General features: G+C 45.8%; 1 protein-coding gene across 1 annotated transcript in view; it reads right to left on the minus strand.

Moving 5' to 3' along the window:
* FA2H (fatty acid 2-hydroxylase) overlaps window positions 1-15080 on the minus strand; it is a 144652-nt gene that overhangs the window by 34295 nt on the left and 95277 nt on the right. Inside the window, exon 2 of the mRNA XM_068261436.1 lies at window positions 7418-7507. Coding sequence (XP_068117537.1) covers window positions 7418-7507 — 90 coding nt within the window. The remainder of the gene's footprint in view (window positions 1-7417; window positions 7508-15080) is intronic.

Below are 15080 nucleotides of genomic sequence, written 5' to 3' on the forward strand. Positions count from 1 at the left end.
TTTGACGGGGACATCTTCACAATCTTTGCATCAGGCAGCAAAAAGTCCACCGGCCCTGCAGAGGGGGATAGTAATTAATGCCGCCGTTTGCAGGAGCAGGGTGAGACGTTTGGACGCTTCACTTTGCCTCCAAATTTCCAGACGCTGTTTTTGTATGTGTGCCTCTCCTTCTACCATAGCCTGAAGTCTATAGACAATAGCCTCAATTCATAAAGCATTACCGCATGCGTCATCGCCCAAGCGGTAAATTACCGCATGGTATGTTTGTGTTAGTGGATTTATAAAACTGAACGCATGTTTACCGCATGAATACCGGTAATAGTGCGGTATTAGTGCGGTAATAGTGCGGTAATGTAAACGTTGTTTGTGTCGATAAAGTGAATGAAGTGTATTCATGGAAAAAAAAAGGGGGAGTAAGGAAGCGATAAATAACAGCTTGTTATCGCCAGCAAAGACCTGGCGAGTTTGCTCTACACAGTAGCATTTTAGGTGACAAATGGAGCCCTTTCAGCTTAATGTTATGGAATTTTTAAGGAAGTGTATCTATACAGTTTGGCCACTTACAAAATAAACAATCAATTACAGAGGAGGAAGGGTTAGAAATCATACAGAGTTATATAATTTATAAGAATATATATATATATATATATATATATATATATATATATATATATATAATTTATAAGAATATATTTATAAAAAATATAATTTATAAAAAATAAGTCACGTGTCTAAAACTGCATGCATTGCACCTTGTCATTGGGAAGTCAGCGGCAAACTACCGCACTCAGCAAATTTTACCGACAGCTTTCCGCACCACACCGCACACTTACCGACTGCTATCGCACTCGGGATTTTTTTTATGAATTCACTGCAAAAACCCACATTTACCACTAGCGGTAATTTCCCGCCCATCTCTGAACTACCGCACTCATTTTTATGAATTGAGGCCAATGTGGGGGTGTGGCCATCATTACTCTTCACCCTCCCATCAGTAAAATGAAAGCAGTAGGATTAGCCATACTATGCCAGGGGGAAAAAAAACCCACATATGTAAGTAAATACTTAATCTACTACTTACATAACACATGTATTGTACTGTCCACGTTTTGATTTCAGTGAATGTTATATAGCAAATTAAGAGAACTCTGTTCCTGGTGGGAACCTTGTCTTTTGCCCACAGTTTAGGCTAAATACTGATGTCATTTCTGCCCTTTACTTTTTTCTTTTCTCCTCCAATCGTTGAGTCACCTCAACCTTGTTTGTAAACATAAGTGAGCAGAGGATCGTGTTTCAGATAGGCAGCTAGGCAGGGAAATAAAGGGAAGAGGAGGAATATATTGTAGATAAAAAGAACCCCCAGAATGCAGCTGTTTGGCACTGACTACTAAAGGGTCAGTGCTCATAAAGTATGTGATAACTCCAAATCATAACAGCAAAAAAAGTTTTGAATGCAGGATTAGCATCTTTATCACTTAAAGAGACTCTGTAACAAAAATTGCATCCTGTTTTTTATCATCCTACAAGTTCCAAAAGCTATTCTAATGTGCTCTGGCTTACTGCAGCACTTTTTACTATCACAGTCTCTGTAATAAATCAACTTATCTCTCTCTTGTCAGACTTGTCAGCCTGTGTCTGGAAGGCTGCCAAGTTCTTCAGTGTTGTGGTTCTGCTATGAACTCCCCCTTCCAGGCCCCTCTATGCACACTGCCTGTGTGTTATTTAGATTAGAGCAGCTTCTCTCTTCTCTCTTATCTTTTACAAGCTGGATAAATCGTCCTCTGAGCTGGCTGGGCTTTCACATACTGAGGAATTACAGACAAAGGCAAAGCTGTTTGCAGGAAGAAAAGAGCAGCCTGAAAATTCAGTGCATGAGAACTGCAGGGGGAAAGAAACACACAAATGATCTCTTGAGATACAAAAGGAAGGGTGTATACAGCCTGCTTGTGTATGGATGTATTTTCTATGTGTGAACATACTGTACATCAACCTACTTCCTGTTTTGGTGGCCATTTTGTTTGTTTATAAACAAACTTTTTAAAACAGTTTTTAACCACTTTTAATGCGGCGGGGAGCGGCGAAATTGTGACAGAGGGTAATAGGAGATGTCCCCTAACGCACTGGTATGTTTACTTTTGTGTGATTTTAACAATACAGATTCTCTTTAATACACTCAGACCAGTTGCTGTTGAAATTTGAGTTTTATGGTGACACTCCCGCTTTAAGGAAAGGAAGAGTGGCCGGTTGTGGCAATTACCTGCATCAGTAAGAAAACAAGGAACATGCTAAGAATGCCTTATCAAGTTACCAGTACTATTTCCTCTCTCTTCTAGCAGTTGGACATGAAGCCCTGGTGGCAGACTCCAGTTTCAGGCATACAACCTGTCAGCCCTAGGTCCAACCCTTGCAAGTGCATTAAATCTCCTAAAAATCTCATTAGCCTCATCCAAGAGGCAGAGGCTAGTATTAGAAGATCATAACTTTTATTAGCAGGTTAAAGGACCACTATTGTGAAAAAAGTAGTAAAATCTGACTGAATCACCAGGTTTTCGGCCAGTCCATCACCACATGGGGGATTTTTTCACGATAGTGGTCCTTTAAAATGGTTTATTCCCTTAAGACAAGACAAGACAAATAACATTTATATTGCGCTTTTCTCCTTGCGGACTCAAAGCGCCAGAGCAGAGCAGCAGCCTCTAGGGCGCGCTCTATTGGCAGTAGCAGTGTAAGGGAGACTTGCCAAAGGTCTCCTACTGAATTAGTGCTGGCTTACTGAAATTAGTGCTGGCTTACTGAACACTATGGGGGCAGCCAAATCAACATACTCTATTGCCCACGACCTTCAGCTGCCTATAACTGACAGCTGCAATGCAACCTTCCTTGCAGCAGAGGGAGTTGAGATAAAACTCATCTGAAATGATCCCTGAATGCCTGCATTACCAAACAATCTACATGTGCTCTGTGTGAGGAGGCGGGACTTCAAGGGCAGAGGAAATAGGCGATGAGCAATTGTTAGACCCTAGTCTGCTAATAGTGAAGTTAAGTTGTATGGACAAAGTCTTGTAAAAATAATACATTTTATTGGCTAACTGATAAAGTTAAATGATGCAAGCTTTCTGGGATCTAGTCCCCTTCTTCAGGCATATTTCCAGATGATAGCTGATGTAAAACACTGACGCAGGTAAATAGTAAAGACATTGATGGCAGTTGTTCTGGTTACTGTTTATCAGTTAGATGTCAGGTGATCAGAAGGTTGGATCCAGTGAAAAAAGGGCACCTGACGTCTAACTGATAAACAGTAACCAGTACAACTGCCATCTACGTGTTTACTATTTACCTGCATCAGTGTTTTACATCAGCTATCATCTGGAAATATGCCTGAAGGAGGGGGCTAGATCCCAGAAAGCTTGCATCATTTAAAGGGGCACTACAGCGAAAAAAAACTAACATTTAAAATATGTGCAAACATACAGTGGGTTGCAAAAGTATTTGGCCCCCTTGAAGTTTTCCACAATTTGTCACATTACTGCCACAAACATGCATCAATTTTATTGGAATTCCACATGAAAGACCAACACAAAGTGGTGTACACTTGAGAAGTGGAACGAAAATCATACATGATTCCAAAAATTTTTTCAACTAAATAACTGCAAAGTGGGGTGTGCGTAATTATTCGGCCCCCTGAGTCAATACTTTGTAGAACCATCTTTTGCTGCAATTACAGCTGCCAGTCTTTTAGGGTATGCCTCTACCAGCTTTGCACATCTAGAGACTGAAATCCTTGCCCATTCTTCTTTGCAAAACAGCTCCAGCTCAGTCAGATTAGATGGACAGCGTTTGAACAGCAGTTTTCAGATGTTGCCACAGATTCTTGATTGGATTTAGATCTGGACTTTGACTGGGCCATTCTAACACATAGATCTGTTTTGTTTTAAACCATTCCATTGTTGCCCTGGCTTTATGTTTAGGGTCATTGTCCTGCTGGAAGGTGAACCTCCGCCCCAGTCTCAAGTCTTTTGCAGTCTCCAAGAGGTTTTCTTCCAAGTTTGCCCTGTATTTGGCTCCATCCATCTTCCCATCAACTCTGACCAGCTTCCCTGTCCCTGCTGAAGAGATGCCCCCCCTGAGCATGATGCTGCCACCACCATATTTGACAGTGGGAATGGTGTGTTCAGAGTGATGTGCAGTGTTAGTTTTCCGCCATACATAGCGTTTTGCATTTTGGCCAAACTGTTCCATTTTGGTCTCATCTGACCAGAGCACCTTCTTCCACATGGTTGCTGTGTCCCCCACATGGCTTGTGGCAAACTGCAAACGGGACTTCTTATGCTTTCTGTTAACAATGCCTTTCTTCTTGCCACTCTTCCATAAAGGCCAACTTTGTACAGTGCATGACTTATAGTTGTCCTATGGACAAAGTCTCCCACCTGAGCAGTAGATCTCTGCAGCTCGTCCAGAGTCACCATGGGCCTCTTGACTGCATTTCTGATCAGCGCTCTACTTGTTCGGCCTGTGAGTTTAGGTGGACGGCCTTGTCTTAGTAAGTTTACAGTTGTGCCATACTCCTTCCATTTCTGAATGATCGCTTGAACAGTGCTCCGTGGGATGTTCAAGGCTTTGGAAATCTTTTTGTAGCCTAAGCCTGCTTTAAATTTCTCAATAACTTGATCCCTGACCTGTGTTGTGTGGTCTTTGGACTTCACGGTGTTGTTGCTCCCAATATTCTCTTAGACAACCTCTGAGGCCCTCACAGAGCAGCTGTATTTCTACTGACATTAGATCACACACAGGTGCACTCTATTTAGTCATTAGCACTCATCAGGCAATGTCTATGGGCAACTGACTGCACTCAGATCAAAGGGGGCCGAATAATTATGCACACACCACTTTGCAGTTATTTATTTGTAAAAAATGTTTGGAATCATGTATGATTTTCGTTCCACTTCTCATGTGTACACCACTTTGTGTTGGTCTTTCATGTGGAATTCCAATAAAATTGATTCAGGTTTGTGGCAGTAGTATGACAAAATGTGGAAAACTTCAAGGGGGCCGAATACTTTTGCAACCCACTGTATATAAATAAGTACATTTTTTTTTTCCAGAGTAAAATGAGCCATACATTACTTTTCTCCTATGTTGCTGTCACTTACAGTAGGTAGTAGAAATCTGACAGAAGTGACGGTTTTGGACTAGTCCATCTCTTCATAGGGGATTCTCAGCAAGGCTTTTATTCTTTATAAAGATATTCCATAAAAAGGATTTAAACCATGATTCCGGCCAGCTTCCCTGTTAACTACACAGTTTTTTTGGCAGTTGGACAGAGCAACTGCCATTCACTAAGTGCTTTCCCTGAGAATCCCCTATAAAGAGATGGACTAGTCTAAAACCTGTCACTTCTATCAGATTTCTACTACCTACTGTAAGCGACAGCAACATAGGAGAAAAGTAATTTATGGCTCATTTTACTCTGGAAAAAATGTACTTCTTCTTTGTGTATGTTTGCACATATATTACATTTTACAGTTTTTCGCTGTAGTGCCCCTTATCAGTTCAGTTAGGTACAGAAACATTTTTACTACTATGGATAGCTGCACATCACAGCTAATCAATGAACATTTGTACTTTATAAGTTCAGCTGTAAAAATGTAATAATTTTACATTTACGCTAATCATCGTGATTGCTTTGAGAATTGGCCTCTTTCAATGATGTAATGCAGGAAAAGGATATCTTGCCAATTCCATCAAGTAATCGCATCAGTCGGAAAAACCACCACATAATTACAGGGGAACAACCCCAACAAGGTTATCATGCTGTGGCTAATGTTTTACAGCAGAGAGGATATTCTGAGTTTAGTCCCACTTTAAAGGAGAACTCTGTTACATTTAATTGGACTGGGTATTTATTTGTAATATATATTGGATTAAGGCCGGCTTTACACTTGGTGATAGTGTTGTAGTGCGCTGCCCCCCTTGCATCACACGGCAGCGCCAAAAAAGCAATTCATACAACCCTGCTGCTGAGAGCGCCAACAGGGTCGTATGCATAGTGCCGTCCTCCGCATGCATGTCTCCCGCCCAGTGATGTACTTCCTGCTGGACAGGAAGTATGGAAGTATGTCACTGGGCTTCCCTGTTGTATCTGCGTCGATCTGCACAAGCGTGCAGCCAACGAATTAAAAATGTCCGTGTCGCATATTGACGTCAATGCATTCCACCACTGCTGCTTTGCAGCAGAAGTTGCACAGTAATGCTCGGTTGACTTTGCAGTGGGTTGGTGACGAATCATCGTTGGATATTTCCGGCACGACTCATACACTTTCTTTGCCGTGGTGTTACACTGCGTGCAGAAAGGGTAACAACGCAAAAAAAAGTGCCCATGTGTAAAAGGGGGTTTCAAAGTGCCCATCTTTTCAAAAACAGACATAGCCAATAAGATGTTAAAGCGATCTGAGCACAGGAACAATTTTTTTTTTTAACTTCTTGCCGAGTGCTCCACACCAATTGGCGTGAACGCGGCGGCAGCCCCAGGACCGCTGGCGTGAAGTCCAGGGGGCGGAGACTGCAGGGGATCATGCATGCTTCCCCGCTTGAATGCGATTGCCGCTATGAGACTGTTAGACAGCGAAACCGCCGTCTATTTACATGGTACAGTGCTGCGATCTACGGCAGCGCTGTACTGGTGACAGCCGTGTGACACGGCTGTCTCCCTATGAGGCTCAGAAGTGATCCACTGCCATAGGCTGGCAGGGGGAGAGGGGAGGGGGAAAAAAATTATAAACAAACATGCTGGCAGAGCCCACCAACAGACAGCTCTGCTGGTGGGCAGAAAAGGGAGAGGGGGGGGGGGGGAATCACTTGTGTGCCGAGTTGTACGGCTCTGCAGCGAGTCCCTAAAGCTGCAGTGGCTTAATTTGCAAAAAAAAATAGCCTGGTCACTAAGGGGGTGTGAGCAAACGATCCTTAAGTGGTTAAATACATGCTGGGAAATGTAGTCCATGTAAGAGTACAGAGACTACATCTCCCAGGATGCATTGTGGCGCACGTGTGAGAGGCACTGCCAGGAGATTAAAAAAATGCATCTCAGTGCGGTCGCTCTCTGAAGAAGATGGTGCATCCCATACGGGTAATGAGCCAGAGGAGCAGCACCCCCGTCGGTAAGTACTACCCCTTTTGATGTAATTAAGTGCTTGGCTGACCTCTCCAGAGCAATTATTATAATAATAATCCTAACATTTGTATAGCAACATTTGCAAAGCACTCAAAAGCTGCAGCTACTAGAGCGCGCTCAAGAGGCCACTATGCAGTGTTAGGGAGTCTTGCCTTGCACTCCTTACTGAATAGGTACCCTAGCCCTTAACCAGTACATTACCCAGCCACTGTTATGAATGTATTATGTAAATTGGAGGCGGGGTCTCACCGTTGTTGGGTTGAAAGTCTTGAATTGCACACCGGCCGCTTCACTCATCTGGCTCTCTGCGGATTTGGGTTTTACTCGTTCTCTTAGTTGCTGCAAAACACAAGAATAATGAGATATTAATACAAACCTGGCGATGTGACCGGCCGTCCAGACAGCGGCGTACAGAAAACCGCACTTCCTGGCCAGCAAAACACTCACTATAAACAAAAACATTCTACAAAACAAAACTACATTTTTATAAGTAGGTTTCACCCCAAGGGCATAATGATGGCCTAATATTCCATTGACTAGTGTGTTCAACTTTAAAGGGAACCTGAACTGTAATAATAATAATAAAAAAAAAGGGTTTAACTTGCCTGGGGCTTCTACCAGCCCCCTGCAGCTACCTTGTGCCCTTGGTAAGTGTCCATCCAGACCCCCAAAATGATCCTCTTCCGACTGCCTGACTGCAGAGTCGACAGGCCACTGGGCATGCGCGCAAGACCTACTTACCTGGGGTTTCCTCCAGCCCCTGGCAGCCAATCTGTCCCTCACCGCAGCTCCAGTGTCCCCTCCGTTGCAGATGCCAACCTTGCCTGGTAGGCATCTTCTACGCCTGCGTAAACACGCCACTCACGATCATGCTCACGTGGCCTGGAGAGTTCTGTGCAGGCGCAGAATATGCCGACCTGGCGAGGTTCTCATCTACAACGGAGGGGACACTGGAGCTGCGGTGAGGGACAGATCGGCTGGAGGAAGCCCCAGGTAAGTAGATTGATTTTTTTTTTTTACTATTATTTTCTTCGGACCTGTCATAGGACTTCCAATGCAAATTAAATCTAATTTGTACTCACCTGGGCTTCTTCCAGCCCCGAGCAGCCGTCTCAGTCCCCGACGCAGGTCCAGTGGTCCTCAGTGTCCCCTGCCGGCAGGTCACCATCATTGCGCAATGATGGCCCTTCTGCACCTGCGGACACGTCTTTTGGCGCATACTGCGCCTGCACACAACCACTGCGCAAGGCCCGGATGACTTGGATGCCGCAGAAGAGCCGACCCTGCCAGCTGGTCGCCATCATTGCGGGTGGCCAGCAGGGGGCACTGAGGATCACCGGAGTAGCTGCCCGCAATGAGGTCAACCTGCCAGCGGGGTCGGCTCTTCTGCGTCATCCGGTGCGTCCTGGGCCTGCGCAGTGGTTATGTGCAGGCGCAGTATGCTCCAAATGACGTGGCCGCAGGTGCAGAAGGGCCATCATTGCGGGCGGCCAGCAGGGGACACAGAGGACCACTGGAGCTGCAGGGAGGGACTGAGGCCGCTGCTCGGGGCTGGAGGAAGCCCCAGATGAGTACAAATTCTATCTTTTTAATTTGCATCGGAAGTACTTTTAAAGGAAACCTGAGACTAGCAAAAAGCATTTATACATACCCGGGGCTTCCTCCAGCCCCTTTCAGGCTGTGAGCTCCCTCACCGCTGTCCTCCCTCACCGCTGTCTTCCCCGGGCAGCCTCAATCCTCTGCTGGCCGTCCTGATAAATCCTTCAGTTTCCGCGTACTGCGCATGTGCGGATCAGCTGCACACACAGGCCTCCTGGCGGCAGGGATAGGCATAGCTGGGCTGCGCATTCGCTATAAACACTGACTGAAGGATTTACTGGGACAGCCAGCAGAAGATGGAGGCAGTGGTGTAGCTGGAGATCGTGGGGCCCTCAGATGGAGGCACCCTTAAAGTGCATCAGCCAACTAAATTGCAAATCTGATTTGCTTACCTGGGGCTTTTTTCAGCCCTTCGCAGCTGTCTGTCCCACGGTGAGCTCACCGCACGCAGCCGCCAGCCCGGGGTCCCCGCACGGTGCAGAGGACGACCTCGAGGTTATACTTACTGCGCCTGCATAAAGCGCAGCTGTCAGTCAATCCCAGGTTGCCCCCGGCGTACTGCGCAGACCCAGACCTGCCCCTACCCTATGGATATGAGTAAACTGGGCAATTGACATTCTCATGCAATCAACACTGCACAAGTGCACATAGGCCATGGGCACCGAGACAAAGGCAGAGGGCGGGGGAACACAAGAAACTGAACAGTGAGTATATTAAAGGAAAAATGAAGTGAGAGGTATATGGAGGCTGCCATATTTATATCCTTTTAAACAATACCAGTTGCCTGGCAACCTTGCTGATCCTCTGCCTCTAGCACTTTCAGCCATAAACCCTGAACAAGCATGCAGCAGATCAGGAGTTTCTAACATTATTGTCAGATCTGACAAGACTAGCTGCATGCTTGTTTCTGGTGTGATTCAGACACTACTGCAGCCAAATAGATCAGCAGGGCTGCCGGGCAACTGGTATTGTATAACAGGAAATAAATATGGCAGCCTCCATATCCTTCTCACTACGGGTTCCCTTTAAGTACCACCTGGGCCTGTATGCACCTGGGCCCCTTAGCAGCTGCTATGGATACACCCGTGAATGGAGGGAGTCTGAAGGGGGCTGGAGGAACCTCCAGGTACGTATAAATGCTTTCTATGCAGGACGTGGACAAACTTCATTATAGCAGGGACCCAGAAAGCAATAATATTCAGAGACCGGCTGCGTTACGTGCACAACCTCAACACCAGCCACTGCTGTTTTCTGAAATGACCCAGGACATGGCTGCAGTGATCACCAGTAAATTCTGCTCTACAGCCATGTATTTTATAAAACCGCACCCTGGAGGACACCACTATGCCCTGATATGACCCAGTCCATGACTGCACTGATCCTCATAGATAATAATTTCTATATTTGTATAGTGATTTTCTCCACTTGGACTCAAAGCGCTTGCGAGGCAGCCACTAGAGCGCACTCTGTAGGCAGTAGCAGTTTTAGGGAGTCTTGCCTAAGAACTCCTTACTGAATAGGTGCTGGCTTACTGAACAGGCAGAGCCAAGATTCAAGCCCTGGTCTCCTGTGTCAGAGGGAGAGCCCTTAACAATTACACCATCCAGCCACTGTTCAGAGATTCTGCTTTAGAACTATGTATTTTATATATACACAACGGTTTTCCAGCCACCGCAACGTCCTGACATGACCCAGGCATGGCATCATCCAACACCAGTGAATAGCAAGAGATGCTGCTTTATTACCATATGTTTGTTTTTTTTTCTATTTAAATGTTCTCTATCCATCGCTACATCTCGATATGACCCAGGCCATGGTTCTGCTGTGACCACCAGTAAATAGCAGATGCTGCGTTCTAGACGTGTGGTTTGTACAGAGGCTCTTCCTGTACACAGAGCTGCAATAACTCTGATAATTGCACCTCTCCAATGCGAAGGTGTTATAAAAGTCATAATTAAGTTTGTTTTCAATCAAGGAAGTACAATTGTTTATCCGATTAGGTAAACCGCTGCCTAATGTATGGGTGGCTTGTGTAACGAGACACATCCCAGATCATTACACTGAAAAGCCACCAGTGACCTCTTGTCTGGAAAACAGGTACTGAGAATCATGACAGAGTGCAGGACAAGTGCTGCTGTGCAGCCTCCATCCAAGCAGAGGCTGACACACAACATGCAGTTACTATACTACATGTGCAAGAGGGAGAGAGCAGAGCAAAAATCACAGCCAGAACACACACTGAAGTGTCACCAATACTGAGAATCACATTCAGCCTTCAGGACATAAGAAGTGGTACTGTGCTGCCTCCATACATACAGGGTAAGAGCAGATACTGAGAATTACACCCGGCATACAGGACAAGAGAAGCTATACTGTGCAGCCTCCATACACACAGAATAAGAGCAGATACCGAGCATTGCAACCATACAGGACATGAGAAGTGGTACTGTGCAACCTTCATACATACAGGATAAGAGCAGATACCGAGCATTGTAACCAGCATACAGGACATGAGAAGTGGTACTGTGCATCCCCCATACATACAGAATAAGAGCAGATACTGAGCATTGTAACCAGCATACAGGACATGAGAAGTGATACTGTGCAGCCTCCATACACACAGAATAAGAGCAGATACCGAGCATTGCAACCATACAGGACATGAGAAGTGGTACTGTGTAGCCTCCATACATACAGGATAAGAGCAGATACCGAGCATTGTAACCAGCATACAGGACATGAGAAGTGATACTGTGCATCCCCCATACATACAGGGTAAGAGCAGATACCGAGCATTGTAACCAGCATACAGGGCAGGAGAAGTGATACTGTGCATCCCCCATACATACAGGGTAAGAGCAGATACCGAGCATTGTAACCAGCTTACAGGGCAGGAGAAGTGGTACTGTGCAACCTCCATACATACAGGGTAAGAGCAGATACCGAGCATTGTAATCAGCATACAGGACATGAGAAGTGATACTGTGCAGCCTCCATACACACAGGGTAAGAGCAGATACCGAGCATTGTAAACAGCATACAGGGCAGGAGAAGTGATACTGTGCAGCCTCCATACATACAGGGCAAGTGCAGATACCGAGCATTGTAACCAGCATACAGGACATGAGAAGTGGTACTGTGCAACCTCCATACATACAGGGTAAGAGCAGATACCGAGCATTACAACCAGCATACAGGACATGAGAAGTGATACTGTGCATCCCCCATACATACAGGGTAAGAGCAGATACCGAGCATTGTAACCAGCATACAGGGCAGGAGAAGTGGTACTGTGCAGCCTCCATACATACAGGGTAAGAGCAGATACTAAGCATTGTAACCAGCATACAGGACATGAGAAGTGATGCTGTGCATCCCCCATACATACAGGGTAAGAGCAGATACCGAGCATTACACCCAGCATACAGGACATGAGAAGTGGTACTGTGCAGCCTCCATACACACAGAATAAGAGCAGATACCGAGCATTACAACCAGCATACAGGACATGAGAAGTGGTACTGTGCAGCCTCCATACACACAGAATAAGAGCAGATACCGAGCATTACAACCAGCATACAGGACATGAGAAGTGGTACTGTGCAGCCTCCATACATACAGGGTAAGTTCAGATACCGAGCATTGTAACCAGCATACAGGACATGAGAAGTGATACTGTGCAGCCTCCATACATACAGGGTAAGTGCAAATACCGAGCATTGTAACCAGCATACAGGACATGAGAAGTGGTACTGTGCAGCCTCCATACATACAGGGTAAGTGCAGATACCGAGCACTATAACCAGCATACAGGACATGAGAAGTGATACTGTGCAGCCTCCATACATACAGGGTAAGTGCAGATACCGAGCATTGTAACCAGCATACAGGGCAGGAGAAGTGGTACTGTGCAGCCTCCATACATACAGGGTAAGAGCAGATACCGAGCATTGTAACCAGCATACAGGACATGAGAAGTGATACTGTGCATCCCCCATACATACAGGGTAAGAGCAGATACCGAGCATTGTAACCAGCATACAGGACATGAGAAGTGATACTGTGCAGCCTCCATACATACAGGGCAAGTGCAGATACCGAGCATTGTAATCAGCATACAGGACATGAGAAGTGATACTGTGCAACCTCCATACATATAACGTAAGAGCAGATACCGAGCATTGTAACCAGCATACAGGGCAGGAGAAGTGGTACTGTGCAGCCTCCATACATACAGGGTAAGTGCAGATACTGAGCATTACAACCAGCATACAGGACATGAGAAGTGATACTGTGCAACCTCCATACATATAACGTAAGAGCAGATACCGAGCATTGTAACCAGCATACAGGGCAGGAGAAGTGGTACTGTGCAGCCTCCATACATACAGGGTAAGAGCAGATACCGAGCATTACAACCAGCATACAGGACATGAGAAGTGATACTGTGCAGCCTCCATACATACAGGGCAAGTGCAGATACCGAGCATTGTAATCAGCATACAGGACATGAGAAGTGATACTGTGCAACCTCCATACATATAACGTAAGAGCAGATACCGAGCATTGTAACCAGCATACAGGGCAGGAGAAGTGGTACTGTGCAGCCTCCATACATACAGGGTAAGAGCAGATACCGAGCATTGTAACCAGCATACAGGACATGAGAAGTGATACTGTGATACTGTATGGTGTCCGTAATAAATGTAGAATTTGAGCAATAACATTTGTAAAGCGCTTTTTCCCCATAGGAATCAAAGGGTATACATATAGAATAAGGCCCGATATACATTAGCGCTAAGAAACAGGCAGTTCCCGGATCAGAAGGGAACAGATGCGAATGGCTCCAATGTTAACCTATGGATCCGATCCGCAAGTTTCCTACTGCAGCAATTTCTCTGGACCGCTGAGCCCAGCGGATGCACGGAGCGCTCTCTCCCACGGAAAATAGTACTGCACCTGCTCAGACTGGCCGAAGTTACGGGACTTGGTACCAGCGAATAGAGAAGGCGGAGGACGGCAGCGTGGGAGGGATCCGTGTAGATGGGGCTGGAGGAAGCCCCAGGTATGTATAACACTTTCACTATGCTTCATCTCTGGTGCACTTTAAAATGATGAAAAACTAATGATGATAGAAAGGACCGGTGTGGTCAAATGACAAAACTACATCTTTTGATTCTGAATACTTTGTGATAAGCATGGAGGGGGGTGGGGGATTGGTGGTGTGTGTGTGTGTGTGTGTGTGTGTGTGGGGGGGGGGGGGGGGGTTAGAGGTTTGGCAGTGGGCATCTAAAAGTGTCCCTCAAAAAGTTGGGAGGTAAGAAGTGGTACTGAGCAGTGTCCATAGAATAAGAGCAGATACTGAGCATTACACCCGGCACATGAGAAGTGGTACTGAGCAGTGTCCATAGAATAAGAGCAGATACTGAGCATTACACCCGGCACATGAGAAGTGGTACTGAGCAGTGTCCATAGAATAAGAGCAGATACTGAGCATTACAGCCAGCACATGAGAAGTGGTACTGAGCATTACAGCCAGCACATGAGAAGTGGTACTGAGCATTACAGCCAGCACATGAGAAGTGGTACTGAGCATTACACCCGGCACATGAGAAGTGGTACTGAGCAGTGTCCATAGAATAAGAGCAGATACTGAGCATTACACCCGGCACATGAGAAGTGGTACTGAGCAGTGTCCATAGAATAAGAGCAGATACTGAGCATTACAGCCAGCACATGAGAAGTGGTACTGAGCATTACAGCCAGCACATGAGAAGTGGTACTGAGCATTACAGCCAGCACATGAGAAGTGGTACTGAGCATTACAGCCAGCACATGAGAAGTGGTACTGAGCATTACACCCGGCACATGAGAAGTGGTACTGAGCAGTGTCCATAGAATAAGAGCAGATACTGAGCATTACAGGCAGCACATGAGAAGTGGTACTGAGCAGTGTCCGTAGAATAAGAGCAGATACTGAGCATTACACCCGGCACATGAGAAGTGGTACTGAGCAGTGTCCATAGAATAAGAGCAGATACTGAGCATTACACCCGGCACATGAGAAGTGGTACTGAGCAGTGTCCATAGAATAAGAGCAGATACTGAGCATTACAGCCAGCACATGAGAAGTGGTACTGAGCATTACAGCCAGCACATGAGAAGTGGTACTGAGCATTACAGCCAGCACATGAGAAGTGGTACTGAGCATTACAGCCAGCACATGAGAAGTGGTACTGAGCAGTGTCCATAGAATAAGAGCAGATACTGAGCATTACAGCCAGCACATGAGAAGTGGTACTGAGCATTACAG

The sequence above is a fragment of the Hyperolius riggenbachi genome, chromosome 11 (genome assembly GCF_040937935.1).
Source record: "Hyperolius riggenbachi isolate aHypRig1 chromosome 11, aHypRig1.pri, whole genome shotgun sequence".
In the NCBI taxonomy this organism is placed as follows: domain Eukaryota; kingdom Metazoa; phylum Chordata; class Amphibia; order Anura; family Hyperoliidae; genus Hyperolius; species Hyperolius riggenbachi.